Raw genomic sequence first — 26,162 nt, forward strand, 5'->3', positions numbered from 1 at the left:
TATAATATAGCCATAGATGTATTTAATAAAAATATTTAGGTATCACATTATTTTAATGTATACATTAAGTAATTACATAACGTAATTATATAATGGTAATATTTATATCTGTTCTTCTATAATATCAGCTGACCTTGTCATCCATAAGGTATTACGAAATATTTCATTTCGTACACAAGCTACCTAGCATTACGCAAAATAGTTCTCTCAATTGCGATTAAAATGATTTGAATATAATATATGGCAATTTCATCTTTAAAAGTGGCACCACGCAGTGCAGCCCTGTCCTAGAAACCTTAAGAATATCGATCATTGCTATGTATTACTTGTTATTTCATGTTACATTACATTTTAATATTGAATAACTACTTTCGAAAGTGCTAACAACTTCGTAGTAAATATTGCAGCGAAACGTCCTCCCATCACACGCCAAATGACGATCTGGAATTTCAAACTCACCGAACAGTAAATATTTCACAGTTAAATGACTAAAGGCACAAATATTCGTCACTAATTCCAAATTACATCTTTGTGCCGTTACAGTCGGAACACTTGGTCCTGGTAGTAACACAGCTAAAAAATTATAAAAGAAATAACTCCTCGCCTTACTGCCTCCACTGGTGACAAGAGTACCGGTGCATTTTTGCCCAGAGAATTGGCATAGCGATTCAACGGGAAATTCTGCCAGCATTCTCGGCACCATTCCACGCGGACATGATTTGTACCATAACTATCTGTAAATATTTAGTTCCTTAAGTTATAAATCGTAAATATGTATATTTTTATTAGAATTTGTTTTACAATTATTATAAGTATTCAGTTTATTGTCTACGGTTATAATAAAATTAACCTAATTATTAATGTATAAGCATAGATATCTTATACTATTAAACGAGCAATTCTTGTATATATATATATAATCTGAATCTCGGAAACGGCTCCAACGATTTTCATGAAATTTAGTATACAGGGGATTACGGGGGAGATAAATAAATCTAGCTAGGATTCATTTTTAGAAAATGTCGTTTTATCCCTGTTTTTAGGCAATGAAAAAATGGCTACAATATCGTTAGAATAAGAAGGTAAATTTCGCATCTGTCAATAAAGTTGTAATAGCTCAGGGGAAATCGGCCGATCGCACTCGGCCGAACAGATCATGGTTCAAACCTCACGTATTCCAGATCGATTATCGTTTTTTTTCTTTTTTTTTCTAAAAAAAATAAAATCAAAAATATTATTCATATTTTATCAATATGTAATTCGTATTTAAATATGATTTTCAAAAAACACGATTTACTAAAAATACCGAGCTAAGCTCGGTCACCCAGGTCCTATACTTTCATTAGATTTTCATTGTCAATTTAATTCAGTTCACGTGAGTATGAAATCTACTGCAAATAATGATGCGTGGTTACGGCATTAAGAATTTAGCCACCCCCTCTCTTCTCGTGGGTGTCGTATGAGGCGACTAAGGAATAACACAGTTCCACTACCACCTTGTAACTGGAACAGCCGACTGATGGCGGGATAACCATCCAACTGCTGGCTCTGAAATACAACGGCCGAAGACGGGCAGCAGCGTCTTTGGTGCGACAAAGCTAGTCCTGCGGTCACCAATCTACCTGCCCAGCATGGTGACTATGGGCAAAACACATAAGTCCACTCCATTGTTGTGCGAACTTGTGGAGGCCTATGTCCAGCAGTGGACTGTATTAGGAAGTATGAAATCATTGCATTAATAGGTTTAGTACGCATCAATATTTTCTACTAAATATTCATAGATTAGAATAATCGTAGTTCGACGAAAAAATAGTCAAGTAAAAACGAATTATTAGATGTAACTCAAAAAGCACTTGTTTGATCTCAATTAAATTTAAATGAGACTACGTGACGCGTTTACGCAACGGTCACAGCACTAGTTTGTGGCTGTTGCGCTGGCAGTTGCAGGCTCAAACCCCGCACATGACAAACATTTCTATTGAGCATAAAGATGTTTGCCGTGGTCTGGGTGATTGTGCAGTCCTTGTGGGTCTCCCCACCGTGCCTCGGAGAGCACGTTAAGTCGTCGGTCTCGGTTGTTATCATGTACACCTGATAGCGATCGTTACTCATAGTAGGGAATATATCCGCCAACCCGCTTTAGAGCAACGTGGTGGATGAAGCTCTGAGCCTTCTCCTACATGGGGAAAGAGGTCTATGCCCAGCAGTGGGATATTACACGCTGAAGAGAACATAACAGTCAAAAGTTCTGAGATAAATGAAAGAATACAATCGAATAGAGAACCTCCGCCATTTTTTGAAGTCGGTTAAAAATGCGACAGTCTTTACCTGCGTTAATGGGTACAACACACACAGTTAACTTAATTTTTAGTGCGGAGCTCTAAAAATGTGAAAATTAAAATATTTCACCAGGTTAAAATTTATTTACTTAATAAATAATACTTCTGTATCAATTAGTATTTGTAAAATATTTTATCCTTTGTAATAGTTTATATTTATTTATTTCGTTGCATTAGATAATTGGAACATTGATTATTTTAACAACTTAATATATAGGTATTCTTAGAATATTCTAGAACAAATAAACCCTAAAACATCAAGTTGAATAATAGCAATATCAGTATGAAACATCTTCAAAGTTAAAAACCAGTTTGACTGGAATTTAAATCAGCATTCGCTGTATATCTTCAACACAGTATTTTTATTTTTTTAATATTTCACTAAAAATATACAAACGCGTACAAAGTTTTACTCTTTTATAGCTCAAAGCATTTTTATCAGATAAACTATAAAAATATCACAAGAATTTTATTTTAAGTTAGGAGTGATGCAATTTTCGTTTAAATAAGCTTTGTGTTGCAAGCTTATACGGGCAAGCGCGTGCTCATACTTGTACTAGTATACAAGTCTTCGCTTCAAACGCACTTTAACACGCCTCTGTTTAAGAGGCTTGTACCAAGGTAACCAAGGTAAGTATATCAAACGCGATGTTTGTTAAGCAAGCAAGAAGAGTTAATAATGCTAGGAAGGTAGCGAAAGGACTACGTTGACCGCATGAAAACTTTCGGAGAAATATTATCCGTAAATTGTTTTATAGCTCTATAAAAGTAAAAACTATTCTGCTTCATTTTATTTTATTAAAGTAATACGAGAAATTACTGCAAATCAAAGTTTTAAATATTTTAAGCTAGGCAGTGGAAACAAAGAGCCAAATTTTTAAGTAATATTATTTAACAAAAATACTCTTACACTTTTTTAATATAAATATTAGTTAGATGAAAGTTTTTATTTGTATATATATATATATATATATATATATAAAGTAAAATATAAGTAAAACTTGTAAAAAAACAGTTAAGAAGCTTACGTTATTAAAATATAAACAATTAAACAATTAAAACAATTAAACTTAAATTATATATATAATATTTTTTAGTTATTATATTATGTATATATATATATATATATATATATATATATATATATATATATATATATATATATATATATATATATATATATATATATATATATATATATATATACTTAAGGTTTTTTAATTTAATGTAATTTATCTAGTTATTATTATTATATCATAAGTTGTTAACTTAAATTAATATTGTTTTCATCTTTGTCTTAATTACAACCTTGTACAATCAACGTATTAAAACCGTTAAAAATAAAACATACCATAAAGAAACACATAAGAACAGAGCCATAGAGTTCCAAGTAATCTAATATTATAAAGCTGAAGAGTTTGTTTGTTTGTTTGTTTGAACGCGCTAATCTCAGAAACTACTGGTCCGATTTGAAAAATTCTTTTAGTGTTAGATAGCCCATTTATCGAGGAAGGTTATATGCTATATATCATCACGCTAAGACCAAAAGGAGCGGAGCACCAATGAAGAATGTTTCAAAATTGGGGGTTCTTTTTTCCTTTTGAGAGCTTCCGCTGCGTGCGATGTGAAAACAGTTAAAGTTTTGCAAAAATCATGTATGACGGAATTGACCCTCTTTAAAAGTTCTAAATAATAGTCCACGACAGCGTATATCTATCTTTTAAGGTTGGCTCACTATAACCTTTTTTATGCTAACCAAGTTTGTTCTAAAATAATGCATAATTTGCGAAGATGTTTTTATAAACATGATATTAATCCTTATCTAAATAAATACATTATTCATCACAATTATTTAATTTAAAACAAAACTGCCTTTCACAAAATTCGATTTCAATGAGTATCTCAGGAGATATCGCAGTTTTAAAATAACATCGCAGCAAAATAATGATCAAGTATTGCGTGCGCATCTGTCCCACGCGGACGAAGTCGCGCGCAGAAGCTAGTTATTCTAATCTCCTTCAAGTGTTAGCTTCGCTATTATATTATACGAGTATAATGTGCCAACTATTATTTTCCTGTCGAAAGTTATGTGACCAAAGAAAATAATCACACGACTCGTTAAATGTTAATAAACAACAAGGCAGGCAACTTTATTAAAGAATGATAAAAATAGTGTCAAGAAAAATCGCAATGCCACCTTATCGCTTAGCCATCTAGGTAGTTTCTTTATTCAAACAGTTTCTATTATTTATCCAAAAGTTTGACAAAAAATTAAAAAGTTATTTAAATTAAAAATATGTGTCTTGAAACTTATTATCTATTTACGAATGAAATACTTTCCGTTATATTATTACGTTATGAAACCAAAGTATTACTTTATACCGTTTTGCAATAAATATATCACGCGATTATTTTAACTAATAAGTTAAGGCTAAAATCACACAACTTAAATTACTGATAAATGCCTTCGCCCCGACCTTAAGCTCATCGAGAATGTCAGGGCGATTTACTTAAAAGAGCATTATCTAATTGTAAGTAGCCGTTGTCAAGTCTTGTCAACTAAAACACAGTTCTCAATAGCACACTGCATTTACAATTAAATCATTATCTAAACAACATAAAACTTTACATAGCCAATTTATAATAATTAGAATTTGTGAAAACATTGCTTCATTTTTAACTGACTTCAAAAAAGGAAGAGGTTACTCAGTTCGACCGCATATATTTTTTTATTACTTTTTTATGTATGTTCAGGGATAACTTCGTCGTTTATGAACCGATTTTGATAATTATTTTTTTGTTGGTAAGGAGATATCCTAAGTATTGTACAATGATAAGAAAACCAGGATCTGATGATGGGATCCCAGAGAAATCGAGGGAAACCCTCGAAAATCTGCGTAACTTTTTACTGGGTTTACCGATTTTGGTGATTTTTAATTTAATCGAAAGCCGATGTTTATCATGTGGTCATATTTAAATTTCATCGAGATCTGATTACAACTTTTCGACTAATCTTTAATAATGCGTATCTACATGACTATTTCTTCGTCTACCTACGTTGTATTGTCGATGTAATTGAAGTCGGTTTTTTTTCCGTTTGCCAGCAAACACAATTACATTATAACTGTGTATTTTAATTATTATTATTTTTTTTTTTTTTTGTAAAGTAGGTAATAAATCTATTTCTTTCTTTAACTAATGGTTTATTGTTTTGTAACAAATTAAAGCAACACTACGATGAATATCATTATCAGTTTTTAATAATGATAATGTACTTTACCAACCGACACCGACGACCCACATCGTCACTAACATATTGTGTACATTGCCAATAAACAGCTGGCTAACGATTTCTTAATCACATTCTACAGTTTGGCACGCAAATGCCTGCAGGTACTAGTAGAGTGCATGATGCATTTCCAACACACATTTAAAACAACGTTAATGTTGTAATGAACTTGAAATACTTATGAAACCGACTTACTTACAACTCTTTTATTTTATTTTTTTGTCATAAAATGTGTCATGTAATTTATACTTAAAATGCAATTAAAATTATAGGGTAGTTATAAATATTAAAAATCGTAAATGTCCATATATTGTTTGCCCATTGTCACTGGCATTACTTATATAACGCACTGTTGGTTCTTTAAATTGTCGATTCTTTTATCAACCATGAGATCTGGTCTAGTGTTGTTATTATCTTGAGCCTCTATTTATTTGGGTCACCAGAACCGACAACCCTATAGTCGTCATTCATTTTCATAACGACAATTAAAACCTTAATCAAATTTGTAATGTATAATGACATGAAATATTTCTTCATGACCAGTACTCGTCTTAGCAACATCAAGTGAGTGACTACAAAGAAAGTAATTATTATATGAGTAAAACAGACTTCGATTTAATGGAGACATTGAAATATTAATAAATGCGATCACAGTATGATTTACATTTTATCGTAATAACTTTAATGAAACTGAACATTTTAGAGAGACAGGCAAGGAAAAATAATTTGGTATTTTTCGGAATAGAAGAAATGGAAAAATCATACGAGAGCCAAGAGAAAAACTTCATTTTGAAAAAATTAGCCACTGTGACATTCAAGAAATAAAGAGAATAGGAAAGAAAGAAGAAAGAGTACGTCCGTTAGTAGTGACTTTCACAATTTTAGGCACAAAAATAAAAATTATGAAACAGAAAAGAGCACTAAAAGATACACATTATTACATTAAAGAAGACTATCCAAAAGATGTACTGGGGAAGAGAAGGAAGCTACAAAAACAACTTCAAGTAGAAAGGGAAAAGGGAAATATAGCTAGAATTGATTATGATAAACTTATAATTTCAAAAACTAACAGTAAACGGAAGATGCCTACATCACCCGAAAATGCCACTTAAACCAATGTAGAGAAAAATACACAAATAAATAAAAATAACAAAATACGACAAATTGATGCATCGGTCAAGAGGTCTAGCAGCTTCTCAGAGGGAATCATAAAGCAGGGAATACTTAACTACGTAGTCCATAATAAAAATTATAATCAAAACAAGCAAGCATAGCATCACGGCGCCTCCTCCTCCTTCGACACAAAACCAACAAATACACAAACAAAAACAAAAAACAAAGAAAATGATCTTCCAACCCGGCTGGTCACCGTGGAAGAGTACGACCATAACCCTCCAAAAACAGATACCACGCAGACAAAAAACAGAAACAAAGAAAAAACACAACTACATATAGCAACATACAACGTTCTAACTTTATCGTCATACGAACGCTTATTAGAATTAGAGGAAGCAATACAAGAAATAAAATACGACGTCATAGGATTATCTGAAACAAGACGGCTAGGTACCAATATAGCAGAGCATGAAAACTATATTTTGCCACGTGGATCATACGCCCGGCCTATATCGAGTAGCCTTTATAATAAACAAAGTACATAAAAACAATATAGAGAGCTTTCCTGGCATGACGGAACGAATCGCTGTATTAAACATGAACATACAAGGCTTCTTAATATCTATTATACAGGTGTACACACCGACGGAAGTGGCAAAAGAAGAAGAAGTAGAAGAATTCTATAAAACGATTGACGAAGCTCTGGACAGTGCACACAATAATGTCATACTTATGGGAGACTTCAATGCAAAAATCGGGCTTCCTAAGAAAGAAGAACATTTAGTAACAAAACAGTTTGGGGGCGGAGTAAGGAACGAAAGAGGCCAACGACTAATCGATTTTGCATGAGAGCATAAACTATTAATAAAACACATGTTTTAAGAAGAAATTAAATAAAAGATGGACATGGAGATCTCCGGACGGAAAAACTTTAAATGAAATAGATTATATATTATTAAACCAACCGAGAATATTCCATGATATTGGTACTATGAACTTAAACTACCCGTCAGATCATAGAATAATTAGAGCAAAAGTAAAACTAAGTAAACTAAACAAAAGTAGAGCTAATTATATGAATAAAAATACAAACCAACTACAATTTGAAAAAGAAATATTGAAATTCAGGGAAGCCTTATCAGAAATAGTATCTAGTCAATACGTTTACCACGAAAACACCTCAGTACAAACCCTTTACGATATCATTACAAATGCAATTACCACTAGCTTAAAATCAGACCAAATAACGAGATTAGAACACAAACGTCACAAGGTGCTATCAGAACGAACATTATCTCTATTACAAAGACGGAAAGAACTTATAAAAACAAAAAACAAATCGAGATCTATGAAAAATGGACTCTCCGCTCTCTACAAGCTAGTCAATAAACATATAGGAAGAGACTAAGCAAATTATAGACAAAGTACAATCGAAAAGTATCGAAACCTCACAGGTAGCACGAAAAAGGCTTATAGAGAAATTAAAATATGCAAAACCTGGATAGAAGGACTGAATGGGTCTAGCAAAGACCTAAACAATCGAAAAGACATCATCAACACAGTAACTAGTTTTTACAAAAACCTATATAGCAATAAAAAGAAAATAACTACACTCCTAAATAAAAACGCTATTAAAGCTAGACATAAAAGAAGAGCACACTAAACATGAAAAAGAAGATAACATAAAAGCAATTAACGAAAAGGAAATTATAGAAGCAATAAAGAGGCTAAAACGAGAAAAATCCCCTGGATCAGATAGCATAACAAATGAAGCTTTAAAGACAGCTTACCATATACTGGCAACACCTCTCGCTGAACTATTCAATTTGATATTACAAAAGTCCAAAGCGCCCGCACAATGGTCCGAATGTAACATCATTTTAATATATAAGAAGGGAGACCCAAAAGATATAGGCAACTATAGACCGATAAACCTACTACCGACTCTGTATAAGCTCTTCTCCGCGATATAAACTCGGGAATTAGTCTAGTAATCGAAGCAAGACAGGGAAAGAAAAAAAAAAGGAAGGAAAAGAGCGTTTCTCAACGATAGACCATATACATACCTTAGAGTTAATTATAGAGAAGTATCGAGAACAACAGAGACCACTCTAGCTCGGATTTATTGATTACCAAAAGGCCTTCGACTCGGTTACTCACGATAGTGTTTGGCAAAGCTTGGAAGACCAGGGAGTAAACGAAGTGTATATAAAAGTGTTACGGAACATATATGATAACAGCATTGGTAGAATAAAACTAGACACACTGGGCCCAAGCTTCCCCATAAATAGAGGTGTAAGACAAGGAGACCCTTCGTCGTCAAAAATATTTATAGCTGTACTCGAAGGTATCAACTGAACTGGAGCAAACGAGGAATCTAGATACAGGGAACCTTTCTGAGTCACTTACGTTTCGCCGATGACATACTAATATTATCCGAGACAAACTCACAACTGCAGCTCATGATCAATGACTTACAAATAGCTAGCGCCGAAGTAGGACTTGAAATCAATCTCACTAAGACCATGGTAATAACTAACAACTACAAACAACAAATAAAAGTCAATGGATATCCACTAGAATATACAGATAAATATATTTACCTAGGAAAAACAATTAGCTTTGATATAGAAAATAACGAACTAGAAATTGAGAGTCTGAAAGAAATTTTTAAAAGTAACATGCCAATGAAACTGAAAACAAGGACAATGAACTCTAGCCTCTTACCGTGCTTGACATATAGGTGTCAAACATGAAAATTTACAACAAAAGCAAAGCATAAAATAACATGTTGCCAGCGCGCAATGGAAAGAAGCATGCCCAATATAAAAATTAGATATATCAAGATAAGTGAAATAACAAAAGCCACTAATGCCTTGAACTACACACAAAGGTTAAAGTGGAAATGGGCCGGCCACATAGCGCGGCAGAGAGATAAAAGATGGACCTACAATACCACCATATGGAGAGGACCACAAGGAAAAAGAAAGAGGAAGACCCTCTACCCGATGGGAGGATGAAATAAAAAAAGTTGCTAGCCCAAAGTGGTGGCTAATAGCACAGGACAGGGAGAAGTGGGCATCATTGGAGGAGGTCTTTACCCAACCTGGGGCCCTTGTTTAGCCTAAGTAATTTAGTATAAGTAAAAGTAAATAATTATAAGTAACTAGTAAAACTTTATAATAATATATAAATAATAGTTTATCACGTACTATAGCATGGTCAAATAGACTTTTTCATTTTTATTTTTTTATTTTAATGAAACTGAAATCGAAAAACTATTGTGTTAGTTTTGAATCAAAAAATTATATGCCACATATATTCTTATATCTAATACTGTAAACAACATTTCTTAATATGTTTTTAATAATATAAAAGATTGCACAAGTAGATACAATGGTGTTCCCAAAAGAGCACAATGATTACGTTCATAATGGACGATTGTTAGCACAATTAAGAGCTTAAGCTCGAAGCCTCGACAGAGCAAGGCTGTGCCGTGCACGTTAACGTAGTAACAGACCGTAGGTGTGTTCTTAAATACGATACAGTTTGTACGTTCAAGCTAAACTTTGCACTAAAAGTTACAATATTTCATTCAAATTGAAGGTCTTATTCCGAATCAATTAAATAAGAAATTTTTTAATGAATATAACTGTAATTTTTAATGCATATAAAATTATAATTTTTAGTCTTGGTTTTATAATTTAACCATCCAGTTGAAATCAATAATTGAGGTCAATATATGCACATACATTACTAACTATAATTTATTCACAGACCGAATTGTATCACAATTATCCACTATAGACATATGACACATTTATAGTATTTGTATCATACTTATATCGAGACGCTAGTTAAAATTAACGCTTAGGTTAACGTAATTAGAGTAAATGGCCTGTTTCACTATTTGACAGATGACGATATCTAAAACATAAAAGGTTGTCGTGTATTTTTTTTTTTTTTACAATCGGTTTCACTATATGTATGAGATATTTCTATTCGCAAATATGAACCTAAAATTGTGGTTAATTGATTGAGGAGAAACAGGTTCTAATAAAAATTCTACCTCCTGCCGTTAAAGTGTAATCGTAGCCTATTAACTGGATAAAATTTATGCACAACTAGTAAAACATACGCATGACAGAGGTACGCGTGACAAGGTTGTAAAAAATAAAAATAGATAAGTTAGAGATAAAAATAACATTTAATGGTGAAAATAATTTTAAGAAACTAAATTAAAACTATTATTATATAATAGATCATGATAGTTAATATAGAAACAGATATTATAGAAACACTTGAATTTGGTTATTGTGCACCTACAATATTAGAAAATATATTTAAATTTGTTTCACCCATAAAACATTTTATTAGTTTTTAGGACAATTGTATAATTTAAATTTTCCTGTTCTCAAAACATTAACCAGATTTGTTCCTTAAAGAAATGTTAAGTAGAAAGATGCAGCTATCCTTCTAGTACTCTGTGTTTAAAGTGCTCTTATCGTAACAGTAAGATGAGATATTTGAATGTTGACAATTTGACGATAGTTAGCACAGCATCTTTAACTGCTAAATTAAGTATGAAACAATAATTGCAAAATTGCTTTGGTCAGCAGTTTTTTAAAAAAAAATGTTTGGAGATGGATGGTAGCTACTTAAATGGGAGCTTAGCTACTTATAATTTAGTGGCAAGTTTTCGTTTTTGATATTAATTATGATAATTTACTGTCGAATATTCCGTGTCACTTTTAACGTACAAAATCGAAATCTAAGGACATATAAAAATCTACTTTCCCAATAATATTTTTAAGTTTTTTGATACTAGATATTCTAAATTATATCCTTAATGACACTTTAACGCCGTATTTTAAATAGAAATAACGTTTTCTTCATGGCTTAACTGATTAAGGATTAGATCATCCATTGACCTTTGTTTTCCTTTATATATAAAAAAAACACTAACACATCTTAATCTATGAAGTCGTGGACATCTATTCGAACCTATGTAATGAACCCCATAAACAGCAGCATGAGTCGGCCATGAGAACCTAGATTAATAGCGGAGATGTTCTTCATAGGTTATGGACAAGATTAATTCATCAGCTAAAAAGGTTTTGCAACAACTCTGTATAAGTTACGTGACTAATTATCAAAATAAGTAATAAATGTGAAATCAAATTAAAACCTATAATATATTTTTAGCTTAACTGATAATAAAAAAGTTGTGTTTTAAGTCATTACTATATTCTGTGTCCCTTACATTAACGTTAGAATCTACACTGGGACTACAAAGCAAGCAACTTGTTAGTCTTTGTGACTTTTATCTCGATTTCCTATTGCATTTTCTAAAACGTACATAAATCAAAAACGTGAGCCAACATAAACAACATGAAAGAAACTGCGCAGTTTATAGACTATTAAAATATTCGTTTTTGTTTTAAAATACGCCAAAATATAGGTATCGAATCGAGATGTTGTTTATTTCATTACTTAAGAATTCGACAGCTTTAAAAAATGAGGTATTCAATACCTACCTCAATACTTAGGTACTTTTTCAATCAATCGAGCGAATTAAACTGAACTAGAGGCGTGATGTAACACATTCACTGGATAGAAACGGATACGAGTTGATTTTCTCATGACATATTATATCACCAATACTAATTAACATCATCATCTCATAAACCGATTCTTTTTTGTGAGCATCATTTTATATAGTTGAATGACATTTAAAATTTTGATTTTATTATTTTTAATCGTGTGAAAAATTGAATACCAAATAGATGTTATCCTCGACAGTATATTTTAACTTTTAATACTTATTATATCTATATCTATATATCTATTATATATATATAATTCGTGTCACGATGTATGTTAGCGATAAACTCCGAAACTACTGAACCAATTTTTATATTTAATTTTGTCTAACTTGGGAGATATAGTAGTTTTTATCTCAATTATTGATCTCAATATTTGTTATTGCAAATTAAATGTATATTATACGACTTTAATGTATATTTATCGGTTAGTTCTATAAAATCCTAATAGATAGCGGTTTGGCATCTAAGTTGCACAGATATCCGGTAGATGGCGCCATATTTCTATTTCCAGATTATAAATGGCGCGTTTGAATATAGAATTTACGTATATATTTTCATGCTTATAATATAATTTAATCTATTATAATTACTGAGCCGGGTCGGCTGAGCGTGGCTGGGTCAACTAGTCTTATATATAAAATTCTCGTCTCACAATGTTAATTATCATACTCCTCCGAAACGGCTGGTCCAATTTTTATGAAATTTTGTGTGCATATCGGTTAGGTCTAGGAATCGACCAAGATCTATTTTTCATATTAGGGGGTTAATAATATATATGACAAAACAACTTTTGTCGTGTCAACTAGTTATATGTATAATAAAAATCTATGCATCTTTTATCATCTTACCTGCCCTGGGCCTGTTTCACCAGTTGTGGGTAAAGGTATCCTACAAATAAGTTACGATTAACTTTAACAGCAGGATTTAGAATAGGCAATTAGGACTGGTTTCACCACAATAGTAGAAAATAAGTTTTAAATACATATTTGCAAATAAAAATATCTCATATATACGGCGGAATTCAATGGTGAAAAAGAAATAATAAGTACATGACAAACTTTTATCAGTTGGAAATCGTCATCCGTCAAATAGCGTTATCCACAACTGGTGAAACAAACCCTTAAGATTTTTACATCTCACAATCTAGACTATTTTTTTTATAAAAAAAAAACTGTTTATTGAATAATATGTGGAATTAAAGTAGTCCTCAGGTCGTACCCGGGTGTTTATTGCCCATAAATAATTAAAAAAAGAGAATTACACAAATAAGTAAAAAAGTAATCAATTTAAACATCTTTTGAGATATGGTTTTTACTTTTTATTAAAAATTAAACTAATATCAGCTAGTTGTAGTGGAATTTTTATTATTTTCATTAATTACTTTTTATTTATTCAAGTAATAAAACAGGATTCGATATAATTATGAAAATATTAATTATGAACATGTACTTGCCATCTGCTAATAAAACACTAAGATTTTGTTGATTTGACATCTTATCTATTGTTAATCAAGCTGGAAAACTAATTTATTTGTATATTAATACGTGAAGCAAAAACTTGGTCCTCCTTTTTATGAAAATTGCGCGGACGGAGGAGTATGAAATTTCGTACACATATAGTTTATATAGAGATACAGTGCTAATATTTTTTTTAAATCACGCATAAAAATATAATAAATCAATAAAAAAAGAACATAACACACACTATCTTTATTTGACACACACACGCATATTATACTCTCTTGTTGATTGTCAATGTCTGTAGTCGAATTGAAAATTTTCAAAAAGGTCTTTATGTTCATTATTTTTTAGCTTTCTTTAATTAAATTTTTTTATTGTGGTCGAATTTCGACCGAGGGCGACCACTAGTTGTTATTAATACCTGTATTATAAACTTATAATATTGGTAGTCAAACATTATTTGAATTCTTTTTTATATATATCTTTATTTTTAAGGGTATTTAATTTCATGTTTTACTATACACACATTAAAAGAGCGAGGAAAAATATAAAAATGAAGGTAAACCATACTTTCGTATGAAAATCATAGGAAAACACATTTTTAAACACTTATATCGATTTTCGTAGATTTTCTAATTTATTTTTGCTTTAGTAAAACTTAGTTAAGTTATTATGGAACGTTAATTTAATATGATTTTATATGATTGTTAATTTATTTTTGCTTTAGTAAAACTTAGTAAAGTTATTATGGAATGTTTTTAATCTAAATTAAGCGTAAAATATTTACCTATATAGATAGAATAATAGGAGCCACTAAACTATCACAAATTGAAAAAAACCGTGCAGGCTGTCTAGTGTTGATATAAAAAAAATCTATCTATGATTTAGACTAAGAAATTTCTGTTCTCAAAAGTAGGTATACTTACATTATAAATTGACAGAAGCATTAGGCTATAACATTCCTTATCGTTAAAAACCTATTAATTATATAGATAATCTAATATTTATTAAAGAAAAGGAACTGGTAAGATAAGAAAAACAAAATTCATCCTGGTTGACCTTGCGAGTGCTTGATTCTAGGTGCTTTTTACATCGATAAGCAGGTACATTCAAGTTCAAGGACGCTCTTAAAAACGTGCACATTATTTTAAACATAATTAAAATTCAGATAAATAAAGGAAAAAAACAACATAACTAGTTCTTTTTACTTCGATAGAGTCGCAGATAAAAACGTGAATTCGTCTTTTTTAGTGATGACTATAGAATATATTAGAAGCAGACTAAACAACATATTATTGTTCTCTTGAAAGGAAAAACCATAAATACAACAATTTGTAAAAAAAAATATATTAGAATTGTCATATGAATTATTTCTATTCTATTCTACTAAATATAAATATAATCTACTAAATTTATTTCAATTTCTAATTTTAGATGTCGATACCCTTGATAGTCTGCTAGTTCTGGATAGTAATGTTTGCCGTAAGCGGGAGATAGAACCTGCGACCGTTAGTGCAACAGCCAGTCTGTGGTCGCTACACCAACGCGTCACCAATTAAAAATTAAATAATTTTATTAGACAGTCGCATAGCATTATTTTTGCATATAAGTCATACAATATATATGTACAAGAGTACAATGGTATCTATGACATCGGAGATAAGTAAATGGCTTTAATCATAGAAGACCCGAAGAAGAAATTTTTAATTAGAGCTGCTTCAAATTTAAAGTTTTCTTTTGTTTTTGATAAACAGTATAAAGAACAAAATTATTTATACTATTTATCAAATAAAGAAACTTTGTTCAATGTAAAAAAAAATCGGCTCTATAATCCTCATCGGCTCTACAATCATCGCCCTCGGAACTTGTAACGAGAAATAGCATATGTGTTATTCAACTAATTATTTAGAAACTTACCTGGTATAGCCATCCCCAATTCAAGGTATTCCTTTACTGAAGGATTGATGAAGGCAGTGGGGGCAGGTGCAGTGTTAGGTTCCGGTTCAGGTGCGTCCAATGCTTGGGCAGGTTCACGAACTGCTGAACTATCGGCCCGTAAGCGTTTTACGCGAGTACCATCTCGTACTCCATCTACGTAAAAACATTTTTATAAAACACAAAAACAAATAAATAAGGCTATCACAATTATAAGTCTTGTAAACAATACGGTGATTTCAAAATATGGCTACTTGCTTCGCTGATAAAATATTTAATTTTTTAGTTAATAATTCTTTAATGAAAGCCTCATTATTATTATTTACAGTAAAAATGCTAAATTAACTTGAAGATTTCTCATATTAAATACAAAGGACCGCCTTTTGTAAGGCTGTGTAATAGGTAAATAATGATTAATTAATGCGAAGACTGCGACGAGTAAAAAATAATTACTATCATCATATTAATAATTATGATGTATCATGTACATTTCCAATAGAAAGTGAAGCAACATTGTTTTTTTTTTACTAAATTGAAAAGTAATTTTACCTTTTAGTATGATAAAACGTACTGAGTATGTATAACTATATATTAAAAAAAAAAAAAAAAAAAAAACATTTATATTTTTTAGAAATTACGACAAATTTGAATTTTACTATTTATATCATAAGTTACATATTCATCTATTTTAGAAACGTTAAATTCTTACCAATTACTGTAAGTAACGAAAAAAACACTACGACTAAGTAACGAAAAATCTTCCTTATATACATATTGGTAACGTCTTTGAAGGAGTTCAATGAGAGTCACCAAAACATACTCATATTACACTGTGTCACTTGAGAACTTAAAACGAACGGAACAGGTACAAATGACTCATTGACAATCTTAAAAGATGATCCGGTAAAGTGCGTTACAACTCGTTCTCGTCTTCGATTACGCAAGAGTTCGACACTCGCGTGCTCTTTCGGGGACAGCCGAGCGCGTAATGTTCACCCAAGACGTATTACGCGTATTACCATTGAAAGGTCTAACCAAAAGCACTATTATTAAAGTGATCTCTTGATTAAGATGAGTTGTAAAAAGCGTATTATTTTTTATATTTATTTATTGTACTTCCCATAGTAAATACGAAAATACAACAAGTACCTACCTATACTTTGACAATATTTTAAAACTTACTCTGAGAAAATTTCTATCGAAAATAGCTTGTTTTGTTGTCTAAATATTTGAATGATTGATTTATCTTTTAATGTACTACAAAATAAAAGCCTCTTTCTCCATATAAGAGAAGCGTTGCAGATTATTGGTTGGCCGATATAAATATATAAATATATCTGCCAACCAATAATCTGCAACGCTTCTCTTATATGGAGAAAGAGGCTTTTATTAGATCGTTCAATAAGTCCCGAGACTAACCTGGAAATGGCGCATATATTAAAAACTCTTTTGATTTTTAAAAAGTACTGGCTATCAATACAAGAATATGTGTCAAATTTTTAAAAATGGAACAATAAAATTATTGATTTTGAAACATTTATGTGACGCTACGGTTGTAATTTCGACACAATGGAAAAAAACGAGTTTCGCGTGTTGATAAAACATTGTTTTTTAATGGGAAAAAATACCGTTGAAGCACGGCAATGGCTTATAAAATGTTATGCAGGATCAGCTCCCTCTAAAGCAACCATTTGTCGATGGTATGCCGACTTCAAACGCGGTCGCATGGACACCAATGATGGGGAACGCTCAGGTCGTCCAAATGAAGCAGTGACTCAACAAAATATTAACCAAGTCCTCAAAATCGTATTGGAAGATCGGAAGGTAAAAGTGCGAGAGATAGCCGAGATAGTGAAGATTTCAGCTGGTAGTGTTTTCACTATTTTACATAAAAATTTGGCCACGAAAAAGCTTTTTTCTAAGTGGGTGCCGCGTTTGCTTACAACTAATCAAAAGGAACAACGTATCAATGATTCAGAGCGATATTTGGCGCTGATGAATCATAATAAAAAGGATTTTTTACGTCGGTATGTAACAATGGATGAAACCTGGATATACCATTTCACTCCGGAATCCAATCGGCAGGCAGCGGAGTGGAGAGCGGCTGGTGAAAGCCGCCCGAAGCGTCCAAAGACTCAGAAATCGGCCGGTAAGGTTATGGCGTCTATATTTTGGGATGCGCATGGAATACTTTTCATCGACTACCTTGAAAAGGGGCAAAATATAAATACTACATGACTATTACATGTGCTTATTGGAGCGATTGAAGTACGAAATTGCGGATAAACGGCCTCACATGAACAAAAAGAAAGTGGTGTTTCACCAGGACAACGCGCCTTGTCACAAGTCCGTGAGAACGATGGCCAAAATTAACGAATTGGGCTTCGAATTGCTTCCACATCCCCCTTATTCGCCAGACTTGGCCCCAGCGATTACTGGCTGTTTGCAGACCTCAAAAAAATGCTTCAGGGTAAGAAATTTGACTCAAATAGTGAAGTTATCGCAGCAACGGAGGCTTATTTTGAAGCCAAAGACAAATCGTTCTACACACATGGGATAGAAAAGTTAGAAAAGCGTTGGAGGGACTGTATCGCTCTTGGAGGAGACTATGTTGATGAATAAAAATTAATTTTATGAAAAAGACCTTTTTTTAGTACTTAGTCCCGGGACTTATTGAACCACGTGTTATTTTATTAACCCTACTATGAATAACGTTCACTATTAGGTATGTATAATAACAACTGGGACCCACAGCTTGAGATGATCTACGAGGCACGATGGGGAGACCCACAAGGACGGATACCCAAACCGGAAAGAAATATTTGTACAAATACAACCCCATGCCGAGCGGGAATCGAACCCAAAAACCATCGGTGTTTAGATCGCTTTACACACCACTACACCAGAGCGGTTGTTGTTGTTGTGATATACAGAGGTCCCAAATTAATGAAATATTTTTGATTAGGTCTAATGCAGGGGTAAGCAACTTTTTTAATCAATGGGCCAATTCATAAATATTTTTTTGGCGAGCTGCCAGATTAACTCTTATTAATAATTTACGAAATTTTATTTACCATAAATATTAGAATAAAAAAATATATAAAATAAAAAAAGTAAAGATTTGGCGGGCCGCATTAACAAGCAACCAAAAAAGCAAACAAGCAAGCGACCCGCAGGCCGCGTGTTGCTCATTCTTGGTCTAACGCACACTTGTTTATTTTTATGAAATAACGCTACCTTAAATAATGTTATTTTGGATCAATACCGGTATATTTTTTTATCAGTAGTAACTCATTTCACGTTATATTTCACATTACACATTTTTACCGTTATTTTTATTGCTATCATTATTACGCTCGAATAAACTGTTTCTTATTTCTTATTTTACTTAATCAATCTCTTTGAATAAGTTTTTGTAGGGAATCTTCTATAGGCGCATGAAGGTAAAATTTTTACGGATGAAACATTTTCCGGATGTTCCAATCCAATGCGTACTTATAATTTTCACAATAATTGTATCGAAAGTTGATAAGTCATTACAGTGCACATCACTAGACGTAGTTACGACTCTATGAGCGGGGAAACCTCTACGCATAGATTTGCGCCTATTTCGCGTATTGAAGTCACGCATTAAAGTTAGATAAAAAAGATATACTTATTGCTGTTTTTTACTTTATTTTGTGTGGTATATAAGTAACATATTGAAATCGATGATGAATGGTGAATGCTCCTGTCGGTAAATAAGTATTCCAAATTAAAAGTATCGCAAATGAAGACGGATAACTTTTGGTCAAAATTTTTTACACAACCTGAACGGTTGCGAACATTTAGCCGGTTTTGTCCTTAGCGTGTTATCTCTTCCATACGCCAATGCAGACTTTAAAAGAATTTACAGTGAAGTCAATTTGATAAAAACGAAAACAAGAAATAAAATTATTACTTCCACAATAAATGTAATTTTACTGGCTAAGCACTTTATCCGATCTCAGGGAAATTGTATAAATTCGAAACCAACTAAACAGATGATAAACAATATGAAGGAAAAAAAATAAACATAAATTGAATAAAGTCGTAGAAGAAATGTTGGTTACCATAAGAAATTTGTGAGATGACTGTTAAGAATAATGTTTTAATGTCATGTTCAATCTTACGTGTTAATGTAAAGTAAATATTAATGCACCCGGCAATTTTGTAGTTTTTATTCCAAAACACGGCAATCCAGTCCAAATACCGGAATAGCTAAACACGGCAATTTAAAATTTCGTGATGGCAACCCTAAACTGTATAAGTTAAGTACCTATTTTCTGTAAGTATTGTACTATACTCTGTGGTACCTATTGTATTTGATTCTAACATTCTAAGCAAGAGACGCGACGATATTTTTTTCAGTTGAAAATTTTGTAATTATAACAACGACTAGAGCTGTACGTATGTTCCGTTATTCAATAGACATATTAATTAACAAACAATACCGTAAGACAGTATAATGGATACAAAAATAAAAAAATGTTGTCCTAACTGTAGTCAATGTTATTATCTGAAAGGTAAGGAGTTTTAAATTTTGTATTGTTTATAATTTGTAGCCAAGCTTGTAATCAACCGGAAATGTGAGCAAGTTTTAAAATTGTTTTACTATTTTTGATATGGTTTTTACTGGATATATTTTAAATTATTATGTTAATTTTAGATTCTAAAAACAAGACTAATGTACCCCTATTTTTATCATGTGGACACGCCATGTGCGAAAACTGTGTTAGCAACATAGTCAAATTCGCAGAGCCTATTGATTGTAAAATATGCCACCAATGTATGGAAGTAGATCCTAAGGATTTGGCATTATTAATACAGAACAAGATTACTCTTTATACCATATTTCCTGTTAATGTATTTATGGTTGGAGAGCTTGCTTTGCAATCTATTGAGGTAATTTATATTATGTAATTTAATTATTTAATACTACAGTAATTTTTCTTAACTATCTGATTTAAGTATTTTAACGCCTACATGTGAAAATTATTTGTAATGGCAGGAAAAAACCAGAATTAAAGAGGAACCTAAAGATGAATGTTTCTTGGATATTAAAGGAATACTCCAAAGTACTAATTCTACACAGGGTATATCTATTTTTTTTTTTTTTTTTTCTTAAGTATTATATGTATATTATATGTGGTTATTTTTTTAGGTGAATGTGTTGAGTGCCATGGACCGACTTCTAAAATGTGTGAACAATGCGGTATCATAGTTTGCAATAATTGCTTCAATAAAAGCCATAAGAACTTTGTAATTTTCAAAAACCATATATTACGTAATATAGGTAAATTAATTTTCAAAATATGGATAGATTGATTGCTACATTTGTTAAAAATATTTATATTTATTACAGAACTAAATAAACAGAAAAATACTTGCAAGTCCCATCATGAGAAGCCATTAGACTATTACTGTAACAACTGTAAGAAATCTATTTGTATGGATTGTTTGATGGTTGGGGGGGAAAGGTCATGTAAAAGCCATGATGTTACTTCCATGCAAGAAGTGGTATGTTCATTCATTCAAAACAATGCAAGAGATTAAAAATAGATTTCTAATGAGTTAAATAATTTATTTATTTACATAACACACTAAGAATATACAGATTTAGTAAATACAACATGTGTAACATTCATCAATATGTATATGATGACTATTATACATAGAACTGGCTATGAAGCATGCAAATATAAGTCCAAGTCATTATTGTTTTTTATATTTCAGAATGAACTTTTTTTGACTCAGTTGACGAACATAAGCCCAAATGTAGATGAAATATTAAGAAGACTGAGTAAGACTGCTGTTGTAAGTAAATTCTTAAGTATAAAAAAATCTATTGTGACTACATTAATTTATTAGCATTAAGTATATCAAAAAACTAATTATAATAAGTCTTTAATTAAAAAATGATAGCTGATTGGGAAGTATTTGTATAATAATCTCTATAAAGTGTGTTAGTTCACAGTGTGTAAATAACAACTGCTCTGATGTAGTGGTGCACATCCACCAATGCAACTACATATTCGCCTAAAACACCACCGGTTAGTGGGTTCAATTCCCACTTGGGATGTATATTTGTATTAGTGATGTGCCAGATCATCAAAAATGTATATCCGTGGAGACGGATATTTAGTGTCAAGATCCCCGGATACGGATACAGATCTTTATTTACTCACTCATTCGGTGTCGGCGCGTGACCTTGAAACGATAGTTGACGTCACGCTCTCCGAAACGACGGGTAGGACAGGTTTCAACTTGCATTGTGCACGTATTACTTTTCTTAACTGACTTCCAACAAAGTAGGAGGTTCTCAAATCGTCTGTATTTTTTATGTATGTTACCTCAGAACTGTTGACCTTTTTTTACTGAATAGACCGATATCTATGATACTATTTTTGGTAAAGCTTTAGATTAGGTAAAACCGAATTTCGGGACCGTGGGGGGATGGACACCTCGGAACCCCATGGTTATGCGCCCCGTTCCCTCCGCGCCTCCGCGGCACAAAAAAAACACTCTAGGGGTAGGACAGACCAAGACCACGTGGACAGTGGGGTGCTCCGATTCGGTTTTGGGTATTTTTCGAATTTCTAAACCTATATTCTAGCACGCAATGTTACTAATTTTATTAGAATATTATGTCTGACGCGTTATTTTGTTTAAAAGTGTCGATTTGTCACACAATGCAAACAGTACGAGCTCAAAGGTATTATAATAGCTTTAAATTCTTCTTCTAACCTCAAAAACTTTAACCATGGATATCTCCATAACCATGGGGTTTTGAGGTGTGACAGTGTTACCTTGTATAGATTCCCCTACACCCTCCACCCTCCACACCCAAAAACCCCATAATTCGGTTTTTCTAATTCGGTTTTACCTAATCTAGATCTTAGCCCCATCGATATCTCCATAACCATGGGGTTCCGAGGTGTGATAGTGGTACCAGGGGTAGTGTTCCCCACCCTCCCCACCCCCATCCCCCCACGGTCCCATAATTCGGTTTTACCTAATCTAGATCTTAGCCCTATTTTTAATCAAAAGATGATGCTTGACACGTGCTCCCATTTCAATTTAGTTGATTTCTATAAAGTAATTTTCAAGTTATATCTAATAATCCGTATTTGCTGGACTATTTTTTCGTCGATTTACATTTGTATTATACTGCATAACTTTTCAATGGGTACACTGATTTTGATTATTCTTGTTAAAACAACATTTTTTCTTAAACTATGTTAGTTTCAATAATTGTAAATCTACTATCTTATGAGATCAGTGAACAAGGACCAGCTTTCGATTAAAATCGAAAGCTAGTGATTGTCTTGTAGTTTCATTTAAAGTTGATCGAGATATAATGAGTAATCTTTGATGACGCGTATTTATGTAACGGTGCTAGGCGTCGTTGTCGTAACTTACTTTTTAACTAGGTACTTTGGTTTGAATTATCGTATCATGTGAGCTATATTATTCACTAGAGGGCAGTGGCACTTTATTGTTTTAATAATTTTTTGATTCTTGTTTTAATCAGAAGCTGAAGCTTGTCTTGTGGTTCCATTAAAATTTGATCGAGATCTGATAGCTACTTATGTAATTGAAGTCGGTTTTTTTTCATTTGCGAAAAACAATTATTTAGCAACCAGGTCCAGGAAACGTCGAGCATCTAAAAAGCTTAATAAACCGCGAATAAATCCGAAAAATTTGTTAAAATAAAGAAGTTATTTGTTTTTCATTTTCTTATATTTATAAAAGTAATGTCATAACTTTCTATGTGTAATAGTGATCTCATAAAATAGTAGATTAACAATTATTGAAACTAACATAGTTTAAGAAAAAATGTAACTAACAAAAATATGGACTGATGTCTGAAATAAATTATTATTAATATCTCTATCTTTGAGTTATCTACTATTAGTATGGTAACTTACTAGAATATATGTTTGCAATTAAAGGTGACAAATATTTAATTTTAAGAAATAAAAAATACTCTGAATGGATTTTTTAAATCATACTACTTAATCACACAATAAGTTATTATGCAGCATTTTATCCTGTCAATTGAATTTAAAAATTAATAAAGGATCCGCGAGAAAAAAGTGACGGATACGGATCTAATTTTTTTTCCGCGTATATCCACGGATAGGTACGGATATCCGGAATATCACTAATTCTTATGTTCAAATTTTTCTTTACCGTTTGGATATCTATCCTTGTGGATCTGCTCACCATGCCTCAGAGATCATGTTAATGCGTCAGTCCCGGTTGTTATCATAAATACCTAATAGATAGTTATAATAGTAACTAACTTACTAGTTTTGGTGTTAAACAAAGCCTATTTTGTCTTAATTTTAACCGACTTCAAAAAAAGAGGAGGTTACTCAATTAGACCGTTTATATATATACATTTTTTTATGTATGTTTGGAGATAACTTGTCGTAATTCTTTTTTTTTTTTTTTGTTTGAAAGGAGATATCCTAAGTTTGGTTCCATGATAAGGAAACCAGGATCTGATGATGGAATCCCAGAGAAATCGAGGGAAACCCCCGAAAATCCGCATAACTTTTTACTGGGTGTACCGATTTTGGTGATTTTTAATTTAATCGAAAGCCGTTGTTATCATGTGGTCACATTTAAATGTCATCGAGATCTGATTACAACTTTTGGAGTAATCTTTGATAATGCGTATTTACTTGACTATTTTTTTCGTCTACCTTACTTGTCGATGTAATTGAAGTCGGTTTTTTTTGTTTGCTAGCAAACACAATTATTAATATTATACCTAAAGGTACTACGCCTCGTTTCATGCATTGTTGCCCTTATATAAATAGAATGTGTAATATTAACCTACTGTAGGTAACTTAAACATATTATTTATACATTTCTTTAAGGACATTGGACATCTACTCACAAAATTAGAGTGTGAAACTAGTTCTGATGAATACACAAACATTATTAATAATATTGAGCAAGACTTCTCCAAACTTACATTCAATATACAAAAACAAAAAGATGATATAGTTAACAAAGTGCTACAAGTAAAATTTCATGAAAAAGATTCTTTAAAACAGGCAAAACAGGAAGTTACTGAAGCAATTAAAAAAGCATTTAAAACTGTAAAAACCATTAATTCTTTGGATTCAACAAAACTGAAAGAGGTATAATATACAAATTATACTTAATTATATATTTTTGAGTGCTGTGCTGCGTTGGCGCAATGGTCACAGCACTGGTTTGTGGCTGTTGCGCTGGCGGTTGCGGGTTCGATCCCCGCACATGACAAACATTAATTTGTATTGGCCATACAGGTGTTTGTCGTTTTGGTGATTTTTAAGTGGACGTCATTTTTAAGTATTTTATGGAAGATTGTTATTTTGTGAATTATAAGCAATATAATGTGGTTAAAAATAAAGTAATTTAAATCAGTTTTCGTTTTGGAAACAATGTTTAATTATTATAAGAAATAATTGTGCACAATAAGAAGTGATTATTATATGTTTTCAGTTTAACATGTCTGCAATTTTAGAAGATGCCAAACAAATAATTGAATCTCCTTGGTACCTACACAGAGATTCCTCTGAAATGTCCTTAAAGTAAGATAAGATATAATTATGATCATTATGACTTACTATTTGAAAAAATAAAAAACATTTCTAAGAGCATTTGATTTAACTTGAACTAATTTTGATGATAAATTCATTGCATTAATTTTTGAAAGTGAGAAAATTACTTAATATTGAGTTATTTTACTATCGCAGCTTTGAGTAAATATTAACATAATTATGTTAATTCATTGACAATTAGAAAAGAATTAGCTCGCTTCTAATTTTGAATGACAAAATGTTTAAAACGATTTATTTTTTAGTACAACAGTAAACGAAGATGTTCTTTTATCTGTCGAAAATTATGTACAATTGGAAGGGGAACCAAATTTAAAGTATAAATTGGTTAGTACACAAGCATTAAAAGAAATAATTGAAACTGTACCAGAAGCTCCATCATCGATTGTGTATCCACCAGTAACTGTAAAAGGTGAGAACTTTTTTTATCAATATAAGATTGTTAAAAAAAATTTTGTTTATTAATTTGAAAACCCTGATTTATGCTCGGGTTTTTAATTTTTTGTACACTTTCTGCTTGCTTAGGCAAGATTACGTTTATTCCTTTTTAACTTTTCCTCGTGTTAAATTTGAAATTAGTTATCTATATATTAATCTTGCAGTTTCACCCATTGATTATGAGTAATGTTATTCTTTCACGATTACAGGTTGTATTTTAATATTATTTAATAAATAGATTTTTCTTATAAAAATTCTTGGCTATATTTATGCTTGCTGTTTGAACTATGCTCCATGCATCATAATGTTTTTATTTGGCCTATGCAAATATGACAATGTTT

At 31.7% G+C, this 26,162-nt stretch overlaps 2 protein-coding genes across 2 annotated transcripts in view; one reads left to right on the forward strand and one right to left on the reverse strand.

Annotated features, from left to right (window-relative positions):
• The window catches only part of LOC123658091, a 31,123-nt gene extending 14,366 nt beyond the window's left edge, over positions 1–16,757 (reverse strand). The window contains exons 1-2 of the mRNA XM_045593563.1: positions 16,455–16,757; positions 15,728–15,901 (exon numbers count right to left, since the gene is read on the reverse strand). Of these exons, the coding sequence (XP_045449519.1) occupies positions 15,728–15,901; positions 16,455–16,518 (238 nt within the window). The 5' untranslated portion in view covers positions 16,519–16,757. The remainder of the gene's footprint in view (positions 1–15,727; positions 15,902–16,454) is intronic.
• Positions 16,758–20,063: 3,306 nt separating this feature from the next.
• LOC123658035 overlaps positions 20,064–26,162 on the forward strand; it is a 37,599-nt gene continuing 31,500 nt past the window's right edge. Inside the window, exons 1-9 of the mRNA XM_045593516.1 lie at positions 20,064–20,289; positions 20,433–20,668; positions 20,775–20,859; positions 20,928–21,059; positions 21,129–21,283; positions 21,500–21,580; positions 24,655–24,921; positions 25,268–25,356; positions 25,629–25,795. Of these exons, the coding sequence (XP_045449472.1) occupies positions 20,232–20,289; positions 20,433–20,668; positions 20,775–20,859; positions 20,928–21,059; positions 21,129–21,283; positions 21,500–21,580; positions 24,655–24,921; positions 25,268–25,356; positions 25,629–25,795 (1,270 nt within the window). The 5' untranslated portion in view covers positions 20,064–20,231. The remainder of the gene's footprint in view (positions 20,290–20,432; positions 20,669–20,774; positions 20,860–20,927; positions 21,060–21,128; positions 21,284–21,499; positions 21,581–24,654; positions 24,922–25,267; positions 25,357–25,628; positions 25,796–26,162) is intronic.

Source organism: Melitaea cinxia, chromosome 11 (genome assembly GCF_905220565.1).
Source record: "Melitaea cinxia chromosome 11, ilMelCinx1.1, whole genome shotgun sequence".
NCBI classification, from domain to species: domain Eukaryota; kingdom Metazoa; phylum Arthropoda; class Insecta; order Lepidoptera; family Nymphalidae; genus Melitaea; species Melitaea cinxia.